The 24797-nt window shown below is 34.7% G+C and overlaps 2 protein-coding genes and 1 long non-coding RNA gene across 3 annotated transcripts in view; 2 read left to right on the top strand and 1 right to left on the bottom strand.

Moving 5' to 3' along the window:
- The window catches only part of LOC136025898 (putative TrmH family tRNA/rRNA methyltransferase YacO), a 34585-nt gene extending 27905 nt beyond the window's left edge, over window positions 1-6680 (bottom strand). The window contains exon 1 of the mRNA XM_065701949.1: window positions 6618-6680. The gene's annotated coding sequence lies outside the window, so the exon portion shown is untranslated. The remainder of the gene's footprint in view (window positions 1-6617) is intronic.
- Window positions 6681-13502: 6822 nt separating this feature from the next.
- Window positions 13503-14720, top strand: LOC136025638 (uncharacterized). Its single transcript, XM_065701625.1, has one exon. The coding sequence runs from the start codon at window positions 13503-13505 to the stop codon at window positions 14718-14720; it is 1218 nt and encodes a 405-aa protein (XP_065557697.1).
- A 1543-nt stretch (window positions 14721-16263) lies between these two features.
- On the top strand, window positions 16264-24362 carry LOC136025897 (uncharacterized). The gene is made up of 2 exons (XR_010617173.1): window positions 16264-16357; window positions 24090-24362. It is a non-coding gene; the product is annotated as an uncharacterized LOC136025897 (long non-coding RNA).
- The last annotated feature ends 435 nt before the right edge of the window (window positions 24363-24797 follow it).

Genomic DNA, 24797 nt, shown 5'->3' with positions numbered 1-24797 from the left:
TACATCAATGCATAACAAGAAATCTAAGCTATGCATCAATATGGTTGTTAGGTACTTGTGTGTTATTCAGAACACACTCAATAAGTAAAGTTAGGTTCTTTTGTGAAACAAGCTATGATGCAATTACATTTAAATTAATATTTATATATAAAGGTGGTTAGGTTAGGTATTTGATATAGTGCACCCCCCTTCCCCTAATATGCAAATAAGGTTTTGGAATTTAGGCTAAGAGATTGGTTAGATAAAGAGGAAATACTGAGTCCAGTACAAGTGGGATTCAGATTGACATTCAGCACTATTGACCATATTTTTACTTTGGAAATATTGAGATGGAAAAATGGTTGGCTATTTGTATCTTTTTAGACCTGAGAAGTGCTTTTGATTCAGTAAATAGGAGGTTGTTAATTGAAAGCCTGTTAGAAATAGGCTTGCTGTCTTGTTTTGTAGCAATAATAGCAGCTATGTATAGGAGGGTGAAGTTTGTTGTAAAGGTGATGGGGAAATTTTCTAGACTAGTTATGTCTCATTTGGGTGTGAAAGAAGGATGTACTTTATCCCCAAAGCTTTTCTCCTTGTTTGTTAATGATTTAGACAGTTTTATGAAAAAATCTTTGGATTGGTTCAGGGTATCATGTATATTATTTGTAGATGATATAGTAGTAGTGGTGATAATTTCAACTATTTATTCCACAGCCTTTCTGATTCAGGGGTCATTCTTAAAGAATTGGGACAAAACTTAAGATTTAGTATAAAAGGTGAGGTATTAACAAGGGGACAAACCCCCTCATATACATAATAAAAAAATATAAGAGTATAAAAGTTTGTTATGTAAGGTAATTCTTAAGTTATGTATATTTTTTACTAACAAAAACGTTTGTTAAAAATTAAAAGTTCTAGTTGCCTTTTTAAGTAGCCAAAAAATTGGAGGGCAACTAGGCCTCCTTCCCCACCCCTTATTTCTCAAAATCGTCTGATCAAAACTAAGAGAAAGCTGTTTAGCCAAAAAATTAATATGCAAATTTCATTTTAATAATTTATGTGTGGAGAGCCAAAATCAAAAATGTTCAGAAATTAAATAAAAAAACTAGTTTTTTAAACTGAAAGTAAGGAGCAATATTAAAGCGTAAAACAAACAGAAATTACTCTATATATGAAATGGGTTGTCCCCTCTGCAATTCCTTGCTCTTTATGCTAAAGTTTGATTCTTTGCCACAATTCTACTTTTTAAAACAATTAAAAACTTTAGCGTAAAGAGAGAGGGGTTGCAGAGGGGACAACCCATTTCATATATGGAGTAATTTCTGTTCATTTTAAGTTTAATATTGCTCCTTACTTTCAGTTTAAAAAACTAGTTTTTTTTTATTTAATCTTTGTTTAGAGATTAAGCATAGGGAATCGAGTTTGAGGAGTTAGCTTGGTAAGAGTTTATTTATGGGTGTTTCTGAATTCATAAAGTGTTTGAAAGTTTGTTTGCTTGTTTAAGTTGTTTGCAAGTTTGTTTGCTTTTTTAAGTTGTTTGGAATTAGGTGCTTGTATAAAGTTGCATGTGTTTGCTATGGCCTGCAGGCTTTTTTGCAAATAAATCTTATCTATGACATTTTGCCTTTTTTTTTTATCAAATAAATATAATACAGAATTTGTAGAACAGACAGAGAAGTTGAACAAATAGGCAGAACAATAAATGTGTTTTTATTCCCTTCACTGCCTGTGTCAATAGAAAAGCCAGGGATTTACTGTTTTCATTCCCTGAAAATTAGTCTTATACTTGGTTCCAAAAGTGAGATTGAATTTGTCAAAGCTTGGAGGTTTATTCCTCCTGTCTGTTTAAAGAAAACAGATGCATAATTGAAGTTTTGTTCATTTCTATCTTACATTTCATGGGCATCCATGGTATTTCTTCCTTTATTAATCTGTCTTGTTTCTTTTCTGCAGGATTTTTTTTTGTCTCATTTTTAGTAAGATACAAATTTTTATTTACAAATTACTTATACTAGAAGCACATTTTCAAGAGTTTGACCTAACTTAGGATCCCTTGTTCTAAAGGCATGATTGAATTTCTTGAAGCTAGAATTTCTGTTGTGGCAAATTCAATGGTAAATATTTAGTTCACCCTTTTTGCAACTTAATAGTGGTAAAATAGGTAAGATTGCAAATTTTTAGTGACTGCAATATATTTCACCCATTGCTAATTGCAGTAGAAAGGAAAGTCACTGGTAAGGACCCCCAAAGAATTATTTCAGATTATTTGAAAAAGGCTTTACTGCCCATAAAGCTGGCATAACTGGAGAAGGGGCTTCTCAGGAATTAATGACTTTAAAAGCTATACTTTATACATAAAAATGCACATTTGTATGCAGAAAGGCAGCAAGTTATTTATTACTAATCAACTACAGCAGGTATATCTATTGCTTTCTTAAACCATCAATAAAGATAAAATGCATGCTGAAAACTGAATGCTTTTTGGAAACTTTCTTTAGACACACTAATTGTGAGATGGATATCAACAAAATTCCAACAGGGTTTGTATTTACTTAAGATTTACAAACAAGCATATTGAATGCTTAATTTTGTGATATCCTAATCTCTAAACAGTAAACTAGATTCCTTACATTTCCTAATAGTTTTCCACCAGCTCATTTCAGCAAAATCATTTGTAATGACAATACACCCTTTGCTTGGGTGGCCTGGCCTTTTCAAAAATGAAAGACAACTGCTAGTAGGCTAAGCTAGTTCTGCTTGAAATTTGCTATATGAGTTAAGGTATCACTGAGATGGATTATGTTTTTGCCGCATTTTTAACTGGATTATGAAGCCCATCTCTAAGTTGAACAAAAGATGAATTTTATCCATCTTTTGTTGGTTTCACAAGGATTTTAGTTGAACTTGAATCCTTGTGAAAATGGCCCCTAAGAAACTTTTATAAGATATTCAAAACTTCAGGGTGAAAAATGAGTTATTAAGAAGGGGGAAGCTACCCTCATTTATGAATCATTTAAGAATTTACTGTAGCTACTAGCCCCTGACAAATCTTGGAAACACAAACTTTAGATGTCAAGTATAATAAAACAAAGATGTTATTATCCTTGACATTGCAAGTTACTCAGAATTACAATGGACACCACCAAACTAAGCATTTATGTTTGCACTAATTTGTTGTAAAATCAGAAAAGCAAGTTAATGTTTACATTCCATCAGAAATTTGTAATTTTGCAACAAGCCAACAACTGCATCCATAACCAAAGTGATAAGATGCTTATCAATGCATTTCTGAGGAAAAAAAATATTTGATGGGAGAATTTTCTGCAGTAAAAATTCTCCACAAAGAGGAAATTCTAGCTAGGAAAAGTTATGTGATTTAATTTCCCCTCCACAATACTCTGCTCTTTATGCTACAGTTTGACCTTTTGTCTTAATTCTTTAACTCTTGAAACACAAGGGCCATTTAAATAAAATCAGAAACTTTTAAGTCCTAAAAAACTGTTTCTATGTAATATAAAGAAATAACAAATAATTGGCTTTGGGTGAAACTAATGTTACCAGATAGTACACAAGAAATTGGGCAACATCATTCTTTTCCAAATTGGTTTTTGTTTAAAATAATATGTATTTTTCAAGAAAATCCTGACATTATGGGAATGATGGGAACCATTATTGGAATTAACATATCAAATAGCATGAAACTTGGCAAAATACTTTACGGAATTTTCAAAACTGTAATTTTGGAGGCCAATGTTATCTATGAGTAAATTTATTAATGCCAAACCTGAAAAAATTAATCCCAAGAAATTAGAAGTTTATTGTACAAAGACAGTGATAGGTGATGTAGCCTATATGATTATTTCTGCTATTTAACCAACATTCTTTCTTGGGAAAAAAGAAAATAACTAAATGAAAAACATAAAATAGCCTAAACTCAAAAACATAGTCAAATAAAGAATATTTCTGCTATTTAACCAGCAAAACAAAATTAGCTAAATAGAAAGCATAAAACAGACCATAGCCAAAAGCCAGGAAGCAAAAAGAGACTTGTTGGTTGTACAGGCTGTCAGGTATTTAGTCAAAATGTTCCTATTGGGTTAGTTGGTCTATACATATGGTAAACTTTTTCTTCAAATATGCACATCAAAATAAAGACTCACAATTATTGTATACAAGATGACATCTTTGTATACAAGATGATGAATAACATCATAATCGCAGGTTACAACAATAAATGACTTTGTAGCAAAACAAAATAATGTATTTTTAAATAAAATCAGAATCCTTTTTTCTTGGTCCTAAAAAACTGTTTCTATGTAATAAAAAAAATTACAAATTATTAGTCAACATAATACTTGTCTCCACTCCAACATTCATTTATACATATACCCCACAATAGAGAAAATGGGGTAGCTAAGTAGTAATGCTATTTGGCAGTTGCTGCTAAAGTGTCAGCAGCTTTTGGAATTCTATTTAATTGTGCTATTGGCAGCTTTGGAACTTGTCCATACCTGAATATACAAGATTGTGTCTAGAAAAATAATAACTTGCAAGATTAAATTGAATATTATATTACAACTTACCACCATTTTTCTTCATTTTTATCTGACCCTACATCAGTATCCATTATTTCATCAATAAGCAACTGTAGAACTAAATAATGTTGTGGCATTTCTGATGTACCACTGGCAGAGTTCATTGTATGAAGATTTGAAAAAAGCTGTAAAAATGTAAAATCTAAAATTGTTTCTAGCTGAGATAATCTATTGAATTTTTGAATTTATTTGATATTTTAGGATTTTGTAAGATATCTGTTTAAATAATAGTGAGTGTTTTGAAGAGTATCAAGTATTTGAGATGAAAGGAATGCATACAAAGTCTATAGGATCAGTTATTTTTGTTTTCTACCTATAAAAAGACAACAGTTTTTGAACAGCCATCAGAAGAGAGAAATTTCCCTTCACAGAAAAATTCTAAATCAGCCATTGAATTTTTATGCACCCATCTCTATGCTATATTTTTCATAAATTTTGGAATATTTGATGGAGGCTGTAAAATTTTGTTCCTTTATTGGGCTTTGAATAAATCATTTTTATCTTGGACTGTGGTCTCAAAGAAAGCCTAGATTTAATTAGAAGCCAATACAGTAAACTAAAAACTGTGTTGTGACTACTCTGCTTTATAAAGGTTAAACTTGGTGAACTGAATATTTCAAATATATGTCATCCACTTTGCTCTAAATCAAATCCTACCTACAAGTTTCTGTTTATTTCTCTTGTTAAGTTTAGGTCATGGGCCTAAGTATGAGCCTGATTTGGTTATTACACAAGTTTCTGAAAATCATATTGCCCTAACAACAGAATGTTCTGTGTTCACAAATTAATGCCCAAGAAAACATTTTTAATTATCATGAAAAATTGGCATTTTTTATATAGCTTATACCTTTGATCTGATACAAGTTTAACCTATTCATAAGCAAATACTATAAAATTATGCAAATAAATAAAAAAACAAATTCCATAAAAATGAAGACATGAAACCCTTACAATTTTCTATGAATAAGCTGAAATCAGTGAAGTATAAAATAAAACAAAATCCAGGACAAAACCAAAGTCTTTCTGCTATGCTAATTCACAAATGGCACTAATTTACAAAACTGTAAATGGGAGGGGGAAGGGAATGTATTTTGAAAATCTGAGGAGGGGGGTTCCTTGATGGATGTTCCAAAATATATATATTTCAATGAAAATTCCCAAAGTATTTTGCCAAATCTAGGGGAAATCCCTCTCATTTGATGCAGATCCATTATCAAAAAATAATTTAGTAAGCTCAAATACTTTTAAAGATAGCCTAGTGAAAAGGCCATCATTTGGAAATTTTAACTAGCCTAGTCTAAAATTCTAACCTTAATAGTTCAACTGAATGTAAGAAAAAGATAGGCCTAAGCCAAAGAGTTTCAATAATCAACACTACTGTATGCTATCTCAGACACTAATGCACTGAAATTAATATAGAAACAGGATATTTAAACCAAATCTAGGTTAATGCCCACAGATTTATTGCAAAATTAATACCTTTCCATAATGAATTTGGCATTGTTATTAATGCAGCATTCTGCTTTTCTTTTTGTGAACAATGTAGGTCAATTTTATACAGTGGGTTAAATTTAAGATATAGGTTAGGCTAGCTTAATCAATCAGGAAACAATGCAGAAAAGATAATTGTGGTAAAATTCTAGTTTAGATACTTTTTGCTATCTTGGAAAGAGGTTATGTTATTCAAACTATACCCAAGACAAACAAGTTTAAACATGCAACTAGCCTAGAATATCCTATTCATACACCCCTAGAGTGTATCTAATTTTTTTTATTTCAAGATCAGTTCCAAAATATTCTAAGAGTTTCCTCTACTGGTTGGTGGCCTTAGCTACATTTACAAGGACTTATGCACAGGAAGTTATTCTAAATTCAGACTAAATGAGTCTAAAACAAATGTTATCAAAATCTTGGTCGTAATATTTTTTTCTATCTGAATAAGACCTAAGTTACTTCAAAAGCCGTTCCTGGTGAATGTAAAATTCAAGTAACTTCTCTAGTTACTTTAAAGTTACTTGATTTTTCACCTGGAACACCCTCTTTATTTTCACTTCTCCAGGGAATTGCACATCTTCCCGTTCTTCATTATTTACCTATACAGTGTTGCCGCTTAAATTTGCGAAGTATCTGGTTTTTTGATAAAGCCACAGATTACGTAAGCTGAATCGTTTATTTTCTGCATTTGGGGAAACCTGTGCAGAAGAGAGCGATAACAAACACGAAGGGTGCGTTTGTTTACTTGTCCAATGGGATTTTTATTAATCGAGGTTTAACCCCTAAAAGATAGCAACAAATACTTGTCTGGCCACGTGTCACTTAAAACGGCAAGATTAATTGCGAATAATAACAACATTGGTCACGTGTAATTATTGTTTTAATGCTATGTGAAGTTTTGACAAGGAAGAGGCTAGGACTTTGGGCCTGTTTCAAATTTTACAGGCAAATACAGCTTCAGCAATTATTTCAGAGCTGGGTAGCCTAATACAATTTGTGTGGCCAGAAGTTTAATTGTAAGGTTTCAAATTGTGGTTGTCATTTGCCTTTTTAAGTCATTCCATTCAAGATACTTTGGATATTTTTTATTGTGATAAATTGTCTTAATGCTCTGAAAAGGAAAAATTATTTCAATTGCATAGGATAGGAAAATTTTGGTAGGCTAATTAATTGAAATTCCTAAATTAGCCAGGGAAGTGTTTTTTTTTTTCACTAAAAAATCACCACGTTCTTTGAACTCCAATTATATAGCCCTGTTTTTGGCCCCCTCGATCCAGTTCCTGATTGTCATTTACACTAAATTTCACTTTTTCTGTTACCTATTTATGTTTGCACCAGTTTTACCATTGGGTAAAACTGGTACAAACAGTATTACTGGGTTTCATATAAAGTGAATATACCACTTGATGCCTTTTGTAATGCTGTTTACAAATATAATAATCGCTTCTACCGCAAGTTCAGATTTAAGCACTTTTTGACCTCTTAAAAATGACCTATAGGGGTCATTACAAATCTGTAATAGTTTAGAAACAAATTTGGGCTATATATTTGCACATCAGGGGGTGGGGGTAAAGTGTAGCATATATTAAATATGTAAACTAACCATTGCTTGAATTTTTTTTATGTGTGTGCTGTTGCACTGGTGATTTCTCTTTTCATTAAAATTTGATGTGCCCAAACACATTAAAAAAAAACAGCAATGGTTAGTTTATGTATATAATATATGCTATGCTTTACCTCCACCCCCCTGATGTGCAAATATATAGCCCAAATTTGTTTCTAAACTATTACAGATTTGTAATGACTCCATTTATAGGTCATTTTTAAGAGGTCAAGAGGTGAAAAAGTGCTTAAATCTGAATTTGCAGTAGAAGAAATTATTATATTTGTAAAGAGCATATAAGAAGGCATCAAGTGGTATATTCACTTTATATGAAAGCCAGTAATACTGTTTGCACCAGTTTTACCCTTGTTTCTTGTTAATATTACTAAGGGGTCATAGTTAAGCACTAGAGAAGTCATTGTTAAATAACATGTGCTTATGTATATATAGCTTTTTGCTACTTATTCTTCTTTGGTTATATAATGCTTGATGTGGTATAAGCCAAGAGAAGGACCTGTAGACCTATAGAAGAAAACCTGTTAAAAAAAGATGATTTTTTGTAATTTACATAATAATTATAGCTTTCTACATGCAGCCCTGCTCTCTTTAGCCCCAACCCTCCTAATATGGAAATCTATAGCTGAAATTACATATTTTCTATTGATTCTGCCAATCTATCCCTCAATCCTTGTACCTGTTAATTGAGGCAACTGTGGCAAAACAAGAACTGAAAAAACAAGTAGCAGGTGGCAGAAATCATTGGAAATATATAATTTGGGCTATATGTTTGCAAATTAGGCATGTTAGAGGTGAATTTATTGTTGTTCATATTTTGATTTACAAATAAAGTGAATATACCACTTGATGCCTTTTTGTATGTTCTTTACAAATATAATAATTGCTTATTTTGCTAGTTCAAGTTTAAGCACTTTTTGACCTTACTTAACCTAACAAATTTTGGCAGTGAAAAACATACATTATTTTGTCAAAAATGACCAAAAACACATACCTTAATTGAAAATTTGGCTTCAAAGAAGAAGAAATACAGCATAATATTGTAAAATTTATTAATCCAACTTAATTGTGGAAAATCAGTGCTCATAGATTATACAACATGTAAAAAATGGATTAATAATGAAACAGTAAGTTTGAGACCAATGTTTTAAGCTTTCTTATACCAAAAACTATTTGAGTATACTTTGGTCATTTTCAAGAGCTCAAAAACTTGTTCTTGAAGCACTTATTATGTTTGTAAAAAATAAAAAAGGGCATCAAGGAGTATGTTCACTTTATTTGTAAATCAAACATATGAACAACAAAAAAATTACCAATTATTAGTATAGCTGCACAATTTTCCCCTGGGTATGTAGGCTTAGAGGAAGGTAACTTATACCTGATCATGTCCCTACTGTTTTTACTTGGTTGAAAAAAAATCCAAAGAAAGTTCCTATTGAAAAGGAAAGAGATCAAAAGTGAGATTGAATTTGTCATAGCTTGGAGGTTTGTCCCTTCAGTCTGTTTAAAGAAAACAGATTCATAATTGAAGCTTTGTTCATTTCAATCTTAGGGATAATCTACATTTGTTACACTTAATTAAATGGTTGTAAAGGGATACTTTTATTTATTTGTCTTGTTTGTTTTCTACATAATTTTTTAATCTTTAAATTGATGTACATTTCTTACAAATTAATTAGTCATATCATAGTTCCACTTGCAAGTTTTGACCTACTTTGTAACCCTGGTCTCAAAATTGCATATAAATTTATTGAAGCTAGGAAACATAGAACTCCTCTCTGTTTAAAACAAAATGGATGGACATAGGTAGGTTTTAATACACTAAAGTCCTAGGGCCATGGAAATTAAAAAAAAAAAACAATGAAGATTAACTTTAAAATTCTGGACATGACATAAATATAACATTCACAAAATTTTACTTTTGTGCTCAGTTGCCAGCCTGAGCAATTGCCCTAAATTTTTAAACCTTGCAAAACATTCACCAGCCAATTCTTATGACCTACACTGTTGTCTGTAGATCAAAAATTCATTGAAAAGGAAGGACCACCTAACTGACATTTCTTCCTTTGTACTTACATTTAATGGGTTTAAAAGAAAGCTCCTATGGCTAAGTCAGAAGCCTAGTAAAGGACCAGGTAATCCTTTAGACAGGAAGTGCAATAGGAAGCTAGGGGCCAGTCATCCTATGCTTTTGCATGTCCTTCCTGCTTACTGACCCTAGATTTCTCTAGGTAACCTGTTCTGGCTTTGGGCCAATTCTGGCTGAACTTACAGAGTTACATCACTGACCTTTGTCCCAAACCAAATAAACTGCTAATGCCAGAAATTAAACCTGTGCCCTTTGGATAAAGGATTCTCAACCTAGAGTGCCAGCCACTTAGGAAGGAACACAAATGTCACCAGAGAACAAAAATTGTTTGGAAAAAAGAAAATATTGAAAAAAAAAAAAAATAATAACTCAAGTCATAGTTGCTCATTGCTGTCCCACAAACAATATGTATTTCATTAAGACAAAAAAAATTTTAAACAGGTATCAACAAAACTCCATCAGGGATTGTATTTACTTAAGGTACAATCAGCAATATTAATGCTTAGTTTTGTGATATTCTGGTTTTGAAATAATAAAAAAAAGAGAAATTATATGTTCTACTTGTTTTCCACAAGCCCATGTGAGAAAAACCATTTGTAACAACAATATACCCATGGTTGGCTCAGAATTTCTCTAAAATTCTTTAAACAGAAGGAATTTAAAAAAAAATTATACTCATCAGCAAGAAAAATATTAACATAGCTCTAAACTTGGCACTTTTTAAGACAATTTTTAGCAAAGCAAATGCAAAACTTTAATGTTGTCCTATGTCATCTAAAAAAAAAACCCATTAAAATGTGTCAAATGAATTTTGATGTAAGATGCCTCAAATACTTTCAGCTGAATCTGTGAAATGAAGGGCCAGGTATTCCTTTACATTTTATACAATATATAAAAAGAAAAACAGTTCAAATTTTTTCAAAAAAGAAGAAGCTTGATGTAAAAAAATAAATGTATTTTTAACAGAAAGCCACTGACATCAATGAAATCAAATAAAACAAAAATTCATGGAGAATAAATAATATAAGCCATATATTTAACTTATAATGAGGTGGCATAAAAGATTATTTCTAGAATTAGAAAAAAAACAGTGTTATGGCTTAAAGTTCTGCTCAATCAACAGGAGTTGTCTAAGGCCAGAATAATTAAGAACTAAGGCCAGAGAAAAAGAAACTGATAACCAAAAAATAAGGCACCCAAAATTTCAGGACCCTTTAGAGGGAAAAGAAGTAGAAGTAGGTACTTCAAAATATCTTCCTGGGACATACTTTAGCCTGTAGACACATCCCTGAAAGTTTCATTTTCCTAGTCTAACCTCTTTCAAAGATAGCCAAAAGTAGCTAAAGTAAAATTTTACCCCTACTGTATCTTAAAAATCTAGTTTAAATAGCAATCTCAACAAATATAGACTATATAAAAGGCTATATGCATTGGCCTAATCATTCTAAATTTTTTCCAACTAATAATTATAGGATGGTTTAGAAACTAGGCCTGTTTGATATAATAACATTTGACTAACTCACCAATGTGATAGCTGCCTCCCTAAGAATCAACCTTTTTAATAACAAAAAACTTTTCTTCTGACTCCTTATGAAGCTTAGCCTATGCAAGACAGGCCTAAAACACCAAAAACCCTTTAGATACTAAGGAATATGCATAATATTACTTACAGGTCACTGAAAAAATAAGATTATTTCTATTATTTACAGTTTCCTTGTCTTTTCTCTAGACTTAACGATTTCACATGTTTATCCATTTAAAAAAATATATAGCATTGACGTCACAATCCTCAAATAATCTTTTTATTTGGGGGTTATAAAGTGCCAGCCCACGGACAAGTAATCCTGAGCGTTTGGGGGGATAATCCGACTAACCTCTGACGTCATATGTGTCTCAAAAAACGCTTGGATTAATCAGATTAGTAATCGGACAAGTAAACAAACGCACCCGAAGAGCCGTATTGGTACCGGCGGGATATCCATCCTTAAACTGCTGGGGATAGGTGATTTGAGTATCCGCGCTTCCCACCGGTCCCCCAAGTTCTAAAAACCCCGTGATAAATTGATATCTGTTGGCTGAAAGCTTTTTTCCCCCCGCATTTTTTTCCAGCGCTTTTTTCTCATATCATGCCGCCACCTAGCGAAATTAAGGCCACATCAAGTAGAAGACCAAAAAGGACTCATATAAGTCCGAAAAAAGGATCCGACAATTGTCTTGCCTGCAATATTGCATTAGAAAATGATTCTCATGCCATTCTTTGTGATGGGTGTGACAAGTGGATATGTACCGAGTGTCTAGACATGCCTGAACCTGAATATCTGCTTATCACGAAAATCTCCCGACGTGTAGATATTTGTATCAAGTGCCCAGCATGTAAATACGGATCAACATCTGTTAATACTCAAAATCCTAGTGTTGAGAATATCGTAAAAGCTACAATAAATAGCATGAAAAATGAGATCATTGATAAAATCCCATCTCAAGCGGCCTTTCAAGAAATTGTCCAAGCATCTTTAAAAGACTTGGAAACATCATTAAAAGCTGAAATCTCACAAACTGTCAGTGGGATAAAATCACAAGTGTCAGCACTGGAAACCCGGGTGTCCGAAAAATGCTCACTCTCTGAAATGCGTTCCGAAGTCCAGACGGTAGTTCTTCAAGAGACAACAAGCATCAAAGCCAATCTTACCCAGCATCTTGATAGTGAGATCCAGCGCCACTTTTCTGAAGAAAGGGACAGACAACGTAGAGCCCTTAACATTGTTGCGTTTGAGATCCCTCCGCAACCCAATGACCAACTATTCATCAAGTCTTATATTGATCAAAAGTATAAGCTCAGAGACGTTCACATCAATAATGTGAGAAGACTTCCGATCCCTACTAACTCTCTGCCATCTGCACAACCTCCTCCTGTCCTTTTTACTGTCCCAAGCCTGGACATCAAAAGGTCAATCATCAACCGCTCCCGCGAGCTCCACGAGGATATACAATTTCGTGGTGACACATCCAAGACAGAGAGAAACAGGAGGAAGGCTTTAGTTGAGGAGTTGAAAAGAAGAATAAGCTCAGGTGAGCCCAACCTCATGATCTTCAAGGGCCAAATCGTTCCAAAAAACGAGGCTGCTCATCGCAGTTGGGAAGCGCCACCCCGGTCCCCTCCAAAGCAATACGCAATGGAAACCTACTTATATCATCGCATCCTCATGTAAATAGTTTTGTTTCCCCAGTGCTTCGTTTTGATAAATCCTCAGTTGATATTTCTTGTGAAGCTTCATCCAATCCTTCTCCAAATGTTTCCCATGTCGATTTAAGAGCTATTTCTGCTAATGTTAATTCAAATGTTATATCTAATAATTCGCTCGTGTCATGTCAGAATTCAGCGGATTCAAGTTTTTCAAGTACTATATCAGATATTACCTCTGAGTCACAACAGCCAAATTTCCCGAGTCAGAAGCCCCTTTCTGAAAATACTTTCCGTGTTCTTTCAAGCAATGTTGACTGTCTGACAAATAAGCTTTAAGAATCCGAAGTGCTTCTTAGGGAGGAAGCAGCAGATATTGCGAGTTTTGTTGAATTGTTACCGAAACATAGTTTTTTGGCGGTTACTGAAACATCCCTACAGATCTCGGGATATCAACTATTTAGCAACTTGGAGCACTCAAATTGTCGAAGAGGAGTTGGTGTTTATGTAAGAGATGGTATCCAGGTTAGTGTTGTAAATCTTACTATGCTTGATATATCTTTGATAGAAAGTGTATGGCTTGATATCTCCATTGCTAATAAAAATTTGCGTCTTGGGTGCGTTTATCGAAGTCCAAGTGCTCCTTCCCTTGAAGATAGTGAATTGGCCCTCAAAACTATCATTGATGAAATGACATCTTCAATTTCCCTTCCTAGCTCATTTGAGTTAATAATCACTGGAGATTTTAATTTTCCTGCAATTGAGTGGGTTGAAGGAACTGGACATATTTCATCTAATAGTAGAGACTCACCTTTTTTATCTTGCCTATCAAATATTTTTTTTCATCAGACTATTGATAAGCCTACACGCTATAGAGCTGATCAGAATCCCTCGCTGTTAAACCATGTCATTTTGCGTGATACTGATTCCCTCATTCGTAATGATTATTTACCGCCAATTGCTAGTAGTGAACCCCTAGTTATTCTGTCTGTGTTGTCCCTAAATAGTTGTCCTCAACCTAAATTTCGTCCTCAGACTTTCACCGACTATGAGGCAATACAGCAGGAACTTTCATATGCAAACTGGTCAATGCTTATCACCAGTGACATCAATGAGTCGTGGCTAAATTTGAAAAAAAATCTTCTTGCTCTTGAAAAGAAACATTCCAGGGTTATTTTTAGGAAACAGCCCAAAACACTTCCCTTCCTCACTAAGGAAGTTAAGAAGCTGATTAACCAGAAATCTAGAGCTTGGAAACGGTATATGAAGAAGAGGAACCAGGAGACCCTGTCATTTTATAAGACAGTACGGAATCATGTAACAGAATCTGTAAGAAAACTGAAATCTGCCTACGAGGAAAATTTGGCTTCTGAGATCAAGTTAAACCCAAAATCTTTTTGGAGACATGTCTCTTCTAAAAACCCAAATCATCATACTATTCCTGACCTTGTTGACCACAGTGTATTACACTCATCTCCAATAGATATGGCTGAGATTCTAAATGCACAATTTGCTTCTGCCTTTACCCAAAATTCAGGCACCTCCTCACCAGATCCTCCATTGTACGAAGTGCTTTTCCCTATGCCTGATCTGTCAGTAAGTGAATTATTGGTTTTCAATAGCCTTGAGAATCTTGATGTAAATAAGTCAAAGGGACCAGACAGTGTTCATCCACGTCTTCTTAGGGAGTGTCGTAAAGCTCTCAGCTACCCCCTTGTGCATGCTGTTCCGGTTATCTCTTTAAAATGGGGAACTACCGCATGATTGGAAAACATCTTATATAACCCCGATCCATAAAAAGGGACGAAGAGACTCAGCAGAAAATTACCGTCCCATAAGCATCACCTCTGCAGTTGTTAAGGTGCTTGAGAGATTTGTTAATAAAGCTCTAATTGAACATCTTGAGGTCAATAATATCCTTTCTATATCACAAAATGGTTTCAGATCTGGTAGATCTGTGGAAACTAACCTTATCCAAACATATGAATTAGTGACTACACTGCTTGATGAGGGTTTTCCTGTCGACATGATTCTTCTTGATCTGTCCAAAGCATTCGACAAAGTTTGTCATGAATTCCTCATAATCAAATTGAGGGCTGCAGGTGTCAATGAAGGTGTTGTACAGTGGATTATGGGCTTCCTTACTGAAAGATCACAGAGTGTCAGAGTTTTTGATTTGCAAGGAACTCCTCATTTCTCTTCTCCCACAACTGTATTAAGTGGCGTGCCCCAGGGCACTATTCTTGGACCAACACTTTTCAACTTCTTTATTAACGAGTTACCCACCCTTCTTTCAAATCTTATTACCCTTTACGCTGATGACCCAAAACTAGTTGGAAAAGCGGCTACTCCCTCTGACCAGCAATCAATTCAAACAGATCTTGATAGTCTAGAAAGATGGGCTAACATGCGGCTTCTGACTTTCAATGTTGACAAATGCCATGTAATTCATTTTGGCAAAAATAACAAGCATCATAAGTATTTCCTTCAAGACAACTTCCTTTCTGCTGTTTCCGATGAAAGAGATCTTGGGGTTATTGTAGATCACCAATTAAAGTTTAGCAGCCATGCTAAGTCTGTTTCATCTTTTGCAAATAAAACCCTCGGTATCATAAAAAGAACCATCTCCAGCCGACATCCTAGAGTTCTTATGAAGTTATATAAGGCGCTTGTACGTCTACGCCTGGAGGTTGGAATGTCATTGGCAGCCCCTTTCTTCAAAAAAGATAGGAAGTTGCTTGAGGATGTCCAGCGTCGTGCCACTAAGATGGTTACCAACATGAATAAATTTCCATACGAAGAAAGACTACGTCGTTTGAAGCTGCCAACGCTGACATACCGACGGAAAAGGGCTGACATTATTTTAACCAAAAAATCCTCTCTAAAAATACCCTTCCCGGTCTCTCTGCACAGCCCTTGCATTCTGGTACTAGAGGACATTCTTTGAAGCTCTCCACGCAGCGTTCCACGAGTAGACATAGAAGCCATTTCTTCAGCCAAAGAATCATCAATATGTGGAACCAGCTCTCTGAAGAAACAGTTTCTGCTACTTCAATTGACATGTTCAAGTCCCACCTTGATAGGGAATGGCTCTGCCAGGAGTTCCTTTACAATTGGGAAGCTATAGAGTCCTCCACAAGAGTCTAATCTAACAGCCACAATCTACACCAAACGAATTCTTTTTTTCTCATGGAGCATCACAAGGATGGATAATCCTTATATCGCTCCAAGCTGCGATTTAAGGTAATTTAAGATTTAAGGTAATTTAAGAAAACGTTGTAACGATGGTCGGATATTCCCTCTATCACCATCATCAAGTTGTCCGACATTTTGTCTACTCTTGGGCTGCCATTTCAGCCAGTCCTTTGGCTGGCTGAGAACTATTAAAACAAATAAAATTGGTAAGTACAAAGCTCTTTGTACCTTCTATAGATGTATAGTCGACTTGTTCTAATGGAAAATTAGGCTAACAAAAGCTTCAGGCCTTCGGTGTTTATGATTAGTCCATATTAACAGAGGTCAGACTCCAGCCCATTAATGTGCAAATATATACCCTGCATTGCGTACTGAATCGTTCATTGATTTTGATTAAGTAAAATAGAAGGCTTTTAACATTTCTGACATTTTGTTTGAAGTGCTTGATATATCCTTGAAAATAATAAATTTCTCTTCAGTTTTTTGGTCCATAAATGGGTCAAATCATTGACATCAAACTTTCAAACTCATTGTTTATTATATATTCATTTTTAAGGTGTAATAAGCATTAAGGTAAAATTCTAGTTTAGTTATTTCTTGCTATCTTGGAAAGGGGTTAGGTTGGGAAGGTACAATTCTAGTTAATCGACTTCTTGCTATCACAGAAAGGGTTTAGGTTAGGAAAATGAAACTCAGGGATGAAACTAAAGACTAAAGTGCATCATGGGAAGGTATTTTGAAGCAACTACCTCCACTCCTTCTCCCTCTAGAGGGCCCTGACCTTTAAAAATATGTGTGTTATAAAAGTGGGACCTTGTTAAATAGATCTTCTGCTTAATTGAAATACAACAAAATTGTTTTCAGCTTCATAACTTTTCTCATTTCCATTTTATAAGGTTTTTAAGATATGCAAATACATTTCCTAAATTTAAAAGAACAAACATTGATAGGGCTCAAAATTCTTCTCAAATAACAGGAATTGCATTTTCAGAACTAAAGGCAGAGAAAAAGCAACTAGTAACTGAAAATTAATGTAAAATGTTGTTTTGTCAAAATTTCAATAGGTAGGCTATAGACCTGTCATGTAGGCAAATTTCAGGGCTCTCTAGAGGGAGAAGGAGTGGAGGTGGGTACTTTAAAATACCTTCTCAGAACATACTTTAGCCTGTAGACCCATCCATGAAAGTTTCATTTTCCTAACCCAAACCCTTTCTGAGATAGCAAGAAGTCAATTAACTAGAATTTTACCTTAATTATGATAAAGCTATGCCCAGTTGACGACCCACTTTGAAAAAAGGAGGTTTTGTAATTTATTTTAATAAGAAAGTTCTGGCTTCTAAAATAGTTACCTGTACTTGGGAGGGGGGGGGGGGGTTGAGTACAAAAGGATTTTTTCATGTGTGGGGGTCAAAAATCAATTAAAGAATACATCAAAAATTTATTTATATCAGTCATTCTCAATGTGAGTACTGCTACCCAGTGGGGTTGCTGTAGGAAACCAGAATTGTGGTAATGGGCACAGGTGCATTTGGGGTGCAAAGATAATCTTTAGAGGGTAGTGAAAGTTTAAAAGAAAAGAGAAAACATGCTAATTAGGAAATTGGGAACACTTATGACATGTTTACAGATAAAATAAAAATTTAAGTTAAGATTTATAAATTTTGATCATTTGTTAACATGGTTTTGGTGTTATTTTTTCATCACTTAATTTATTTTAACTTATTCTAACTTAACAAATTTACAAATTGACTTATATTTGACTGACAAAAGTGGAAGGTGCCGGGAGGGTGTCATTTCATCCTAGACAGGGCAAAATCTGATAAAATTAGAAGATACCAGGAGGTGCTGGGAGGATTTCCGGGAATTAATATACACCTGGTGCTGATGCCATGGGGGTGGCATTTCATCATAGACAAGGTAAAGACTGACAAAAGTGGAAGGTGCTGTGTGGGTGCTGGGAGGTGCTGGATGGGTGAAAAATAATTGTTTCCTGTGTTTTTTGATCAGTTTAGAATTGTTTGCATTCAAGTAAATACGCAATGCCGCATAACATTGTGCTGACACAGAAAGCAAAACCAGAATATACAAATCCACCAGTTAACTTGCATCATGAAAGTAAGAATGATTCTTTCATTAAAAATAACAGTTTTTGGACTTGTGTTTGGGATTTTACCCTGTGTAGGATGAAATGGCACCCATCCAGTGCCTCCCGGCACTGGCACCTCGTGTACATGAGTTTAGGGAGTGAGCAACCCCCCGTCTCATCCCCAATTAAGGACTGAAACCTAAAATTTATCCAATCGTGGGCATTTTGAGTTGTGGGTAATTTGAGTCATTTTGAGCCGTGGTCATTTAGAGTTGTAGGCATTTTGAGTTGTTGGTTTTTTGAGTGTTAGCCCTATTTTTGGTATAAAATGCTTTTTCCAGAATTTTTTTTTCTTGAGAAATCCTTACATCATTCAAATCAAATAATTTTTATGCCACATCACGAAGCTGTACTCTCTGAGTGCTTGAAAGGCTGGGAAGGACAAACTAAAGGTCTTTGTTTGTCAATATTTCGAATAAGTTTGGGGTTATGTTCTTTGTGATAGCATTTGGCACTGTAAAAATTGTTTTTCAAAGCTCCAACTTATTTTTTTTTCTACCTTAACTCACATAAAACACCATAATAAATAGATTAATTTATTTTTATTCACTAATGATCAATTATTGTATACAACAAGTTATTATATATACTTATTTGATTTTCGGATCATAATAATTTTTAGCCAATGATAAATGGCTCAACTTATACAAGAATGGCAGTGACGCAAATAATAATACTATAAACGCTGCTCAGGCAGGATAAAGTAGGCTTATTGAGAAAAAAAAAATCTAATGTACAAAAAAGAGTAATTTATTCAATTTTTCTTTACATTTTTATTATTGTGATGGTAATGAAGAACCTCTTTGTTTGACCAGCAATAAATTATAGGCTCCAGAGATTATGAAAATCTTTAAAAAATTTTTAATAAATCTTGAATCATGGCATGTTTTTATGTTATACGTTATATGAAACATATGGGAGACACGGAATCAAATGGGGAGAAAAAACTCTCTTAGAAGATTATGTTGATGATTTAAGCATCCTTGATGAAAGTGTGAGAAAATGAATGGACTTTTAGAGGTGTTGCAAATTCAGAATGCTGGAATAGGTTTAAAAATTAATGTCAAGAAGACTAAGTTGCAAAGACTATGAATAAGTGAAGGTAAAAAGGTGAGGCTAGGTAACGAAAAGATTGATCAGGTGGACAGCTTCACTTACCTTGGTAGTATTATTAGTAAAGATGGTGGAAGCAGTAAGATATTAAATGTAGAATAGCCAAGGCTCAGGGTGTTTTTTCGCAGTTAAAAAAAGTTTGGAAGAATAGGAAGATAAGTCTGCAAACCAAGATTAGAATATTGGAAGCTACAGTGATGACAGTGGTCAAATATGGCTCTGAAGCATGGGTGCTCGAAAAAGCGGATGAAAATCTGCTAGTTATTTTCCAGACACATTGGCTACAGATTGTTCTGGGTACCCGACTGACTTACCGTACTTCAAACAGTAGGTTCCACAAAAAGTGTGGTTCAACACTGCTTTCTAGGACTATAATGAGAGAAAGTTTGAGATTGCTAGGGTATGTTTTGCGGACGAAGGATGACCGAATGCCGAAGATTGTCCTTTTTGACAAACCCCCTAGGGTTAAACAGAAAGTAAGTCATCCACGATTGGGGTGGGAGGATTTCACAAAGAAAGATTTAAAGGAAATGGGAACTTCCTGGGAGGGTGTAAAGAGGGGGACTTTGAAAAGATTGAGATGGAGGACAGCCTGTAGCTGTGTTGGCCTCAGGCGGCTTGGTTCTATGGTGAGTCGTTAGTAGCACTACTGCATAATTGTAAGCAATATTTGTGCCTGTATGCTCCAAGTCGTTTGTTTTGTGGGGACGTTTAGGATCGAATGGGCCACTGTGTTGTAGCATGACTGCTGAAACTGGAAGATCATATATCTGGTTAATCTAAGCCAATTGGCTGCCTCAAAACTTTTGCACAGTAGGATTTTGACCCTAGTCGATACACTTCTTAAATTTTAATTTATTGGAGAAAATTGACACTCTCTGCGGCACGATCTAAATTTCTTGGCTATGTATAAAGCTTTTTCATAGTTCTAAAACGTATGACTGTCTCAAAGATTTTTCCCGACAATATTTCGGTCCTGGTAGGGCCAGTAATTTCTTTATCGGCGTAAAAGGGCACTTTGCAAATGAAGTCAAATAATAAGTCAACTTAAAATGAAAAGTTGGATTTCGGTAAATGGACCTGAAAGAAGAAGAAATTGAAATGAATAATAAGCCTAACTAGAAAATAACAGATTATTAGGAATTAGTAAATGAAACTTTAAACAAACAATTAAAATATAATTTTTAAAATTTTGAAACGAACAGAAATTAAATGGATAATGAAATTAAAGTGAAAATGAACAGATATTGCCACAAAAAAGAATCAGATTAAGACTTTCACATGCCCCCTCAGGGCTTGAGTGACATTTGTACTTTATTAATCGAAACATATAATCAAAAGGGCCTTCCTTCTTTTGCTAAAAGGTTAAAAAGTTCAGTGTTGATCAAACTTCAAGGACTTCTTGCACCCCTGACCAATAGTCTAAAATTCAAAATGATCATTTATCTCAGAATTATTGCGTAAAAGTAGTTTTGCCCTAATCAGTCCAAACTGTTACTTTATGGCTCACCCTAGAGTATATCAGAGTGTCACTGTGCCATGATCTCTTTCCTTTTAGAGCAATATAAATTTGCATTTTTCATTAAGTGAACGTCTCTTAAAATTCTAAGACCATTGGTACTTTGAAATGGTCCCCACCCCGAGAGGGGAATAGCTGATAATTTTCGTTAGATGACTTGTAAACGGTACCTTGAGTTTTGTCTTTGGGAGGGAGGAGGTCCAACATAAAGGAAGTGCAATTTTATTCGACTTTATTTGCTGGCAACCTCTTACCCCACCTCTATCTTCTGTTTCTTTGCAGCAAATAGTTATTACTGGCTCAAAAAGTGGGTACTATTTAAATGTTGACCGTTAAAGTATTGTGAAGTGTGCTGGTAGTGTTATTAATCCAAGAATCCTCAAGGGTCGCTTTCAATTCAATAAAATATATAATGATGTCACTCAATTGATTGGGAAACTGCAATTTATGCCTCTAAATCTGTATCTCAGCACGTTCTTTGGACTGGGCCTTTGTACATAATAAGCAAAAAATCAGGACATTGCTGTTGCGTTATCAAGACATTTTCGTTTCTATTTGAATGAGTCCCCTCCCGATATTCCACATCCAGCAGTTCAATACGATCACCCCATGCAAAAAAAAAAATATACATCAGTGCTACCCATGGCGATTCTCCCCGTTGTTCCAGGCGGGAGATTGTGAACCTCTGTTTTAGGCTTTTGAACAAAAAAGAACGATAATTTACTCTCTATTTTAATTTGATTTCATTTTTAAGCGGTTTCTGCCTTACCTTAGAAATACCCAAAAATATTATAGATTACTGTTCAGATGAATAAAAATTGTCATTTGAAAACAGTGTAGCTCTGGAAATATTTCAGACATGACATTTCCTTGAAAACCCATTTTAAAACTTTCTGCTACTATGGGCCATAGGTTCCTCTTAATTAGGCCAATGTTGCCAAATATACAAATAGCAACTGCTGCTATCATGATTTGGTTCCCCAGATTAATCTAATTCACTTTTCTTTCAGCACGTTTTATTTTCTTCTGTTGGTTTTCCAAAAGCACATTTTGTTTCCATCTAAACTTTTTGATTTGACGATACTGCCAAAAAAAATTATTAAACTTACTAAATTCTGGTATATTCTACGCAAATTTCTGAGCCACGGATTTTTTAAAGGACAACCATCATTTGAGACTTTTTATGCGTAATTATATAAGTTATTTAATTTTGACTCAGTATACTTATTATTTTAAGTACTGAATTTGTGGATACCTTTACTACAACGACTTAATATCATTCGATCTAGCTTAATCCCTGATAGCTTGATGACTTAACTGCCTAGTGTATTGGCCAAGTGAATTTTCTTCTTTTTATCAATCATGTTGTGAAACTTTGAAATGCATCCGAAAAAAACTGTTGTCCATCCCTTGAGAATAAAACAAAATCCAAAGATTAAAAATAAAAAGAGGCAACAAGTAAAAGTGAGGATTGCAAGAGCTTTTTCGTGCGGGAGGTTAAAATTCTGATTTTTAATTTTTTCTCACAGTTTTTAATTTTTTTTTCTAAGTTTGTAACCTTCTTGTTACATTAAAATTGACTGAACAGTTGAACCTTAAGATAACCACAACTTCTGAAAATATTTCCCTCTTTCTTCATTCATTATGTTCAGCCAAGGTAGCCCCAAAACTTGAAAAAAAAGAGTCACGATGTCCTTCTAAATATCAAAATTCATTAAGATCCGATCACCCACTCGTATGTTATAAACACATAGTTTTTTCTAGTTTAGCCCCCCAGATGGTCGAATCTGGGAAAACGACTTTATCAAGTCAATTTGTGCAGCTCCCTGACACGCCTACCAATTTTCATCGTCCTAGCACGTCCAGAAGCACCAAACTCGCCAAATCACTAAACCCCTCCCCCCCCCAACTCCCCCAAAGAGAGCGAATCCAGTAAGGTTCCGTCAATCCCGTATCAAGGACATTTGCTTATTCTATCCACTAAGATTCATCCCGATTCCTCCACTCCAAGCGTTTTCCAAGATTTCCCCCTCCAACTCCCCCCAATGTCAAAGATCTGGTCGGGATTTGAAATAAGAGCTCTGAGACATGAATTCCTTCTAAATATCAAATTTCATTAAGATCCGATCACCTATTCGTAAAATAAAAATACCCCAATTTTCACGTTTTCCAAGAATTCCGGTTTCCCCTCCAATATCGCAGGATCTGGTCGGAATTTTAAATTAGAGCTTTAAAGCGCAAGACCTTTCTAAATATCAAATTTCATTAAGATCTGGTCACCCTTCGTAAGTTACAAATACCTCAATTTTCAAAATTACCCCCCCCCCCCCCCCCAACTCCACCAAAGAGTGCAGATCCGGTCCGATTATGTCAGTCACGTGTCTTAGAGAGGTTTCTATTCTTCCCATCCAGTTTCATCCTGATCTCACAGCTGTAAGTATTTTCTAAGATTTCTGGTTACCCTCAACTGCACCACCCCCCAATTACGCCGGATCCAGTAGAGATTTAAAATAAGAGATCTGAGTCATGAGGTCCTTCTAAATATGAAGTTTTATGGAGATCCGATCACTCCTTCGTAAGTTAAAAATACGCCATTTTTTCTATTTTTTCAGAATTAACTCCCCCCCCCCAATAGAGCGGATCCGTTCCAATTATGTAAATCAACTATCTAAGACTTCTGCTAATTTTTCCCACCAAGTTTCACCCCGATCCCTCCAATCTAAGCATTTTCCATGATTTTAGGTTCCCCCATCCCCATCTCCCCCCAATGTTACCAGATCCGGTCAGGACTTAAAATAAGAGCTTTGAGACACGATATCCTTCTAAATATCAAATTTCATTGAGATCCGATAACCCGTTCGTAATTAACGCCCCCCCCCCCAACTACCCCAAAGAGAGCGGATCCGTTCCGGTTATGTCAATCATGTATCTAGGACTTGTGCTTATTTTTTCCACCAAGTTTCATCCCGATCCATCCACTCTAAGTGTTTTCCAAGTTTTAGGTTTCCTCCTCCCAACTCCCCCCCCCCAATGTCACCAGATCTGATCGGTATTTAAGATAAGAGCTCTGAGACACGATATCCTTCTAAATATCAAATTTCATTGAGATCCGATCACCCGTTTGTAAGTTAAAAATACCTCATTTTTTCTTATTTTTCAGAATTTACCGATAGATCTGATCAACCCCCCAGGTGGTCAAATCGGGAAAACGACTATTTCTAGTTTAATCTGGTCCGGTCCCTGATACGCCTGCCAAATTTCATCGTCCTAGCTTACCTGGATATACGGATATACGTTATATGTTTATGTTTCATGTTATATGAATTTTCTTACCTTATTTATAAAAATAAAATGTAATCACCATTGGAGAAGATCTTGTATTGCCCACTGCTATATGTAAAAAAAAAAAAAAAAAAAAAAAAGGTAGAAAATACTAGATGAAAGTAAATATGCCAATGATGTTCAAAAGATTTCTTTGTCAAATGCACTTTCTCGAATAAGATTTCTGATATTAACAAGGACCAACTATTGTAACTTCTTACAAGAACTAAAGACAGCCCAAAATTTTCAATTCAGTTGAACCAAACAATTGAAATTACTAAATCAGCTTAGTTGTTAGTATATGTCATATTGTCAACGTAGTATATTGTCAGGTAGTAAATATCAACGCTAAAGTTTGACTCTTTCTCTCAAGTGTACGTTTTTAAACAGTAAAATGCCTTAGCGTAAAGAGCGGGGTGTTGAGGAGGGAACAGTTCCTTTCATATACGGAATAATTTCTGTTCGTTTTAATTTTTAATATTGCTCCTTCCTTTCAGTTTAAAAAAAATTGATTTTTTTATTGAATTTCTGAAGGTTTTTTAATTAA

This window comes from Artemia franciscana, chromosome 4 (genome assembly GCF_032884065.1).
Source record: "Artemia franciscana chromosome 4, ASM3288406v1, whole genome shotgun sequence".
Classification (NCBI taxonomy): Eukaryota; Metazoa; Arthropoda; class Branchiopoda; order Anostraca; family Artemiidae; genus Artemia; species Artemia franciscana.
Note: the sequence above shows the minus strand (reverse complement) of the source record. Positions and strands in the feature narration are given on the sequence as shown.

Excerpts from the sequence above, each read along its gene's own strand:
- LOC136025638 (XM_065701625.1), top strand. The coding sequence starts at position 13,503 with ATGCTTGATATATCTTTGATAGAAAGTGTATGGCTTGATATCTCCATT.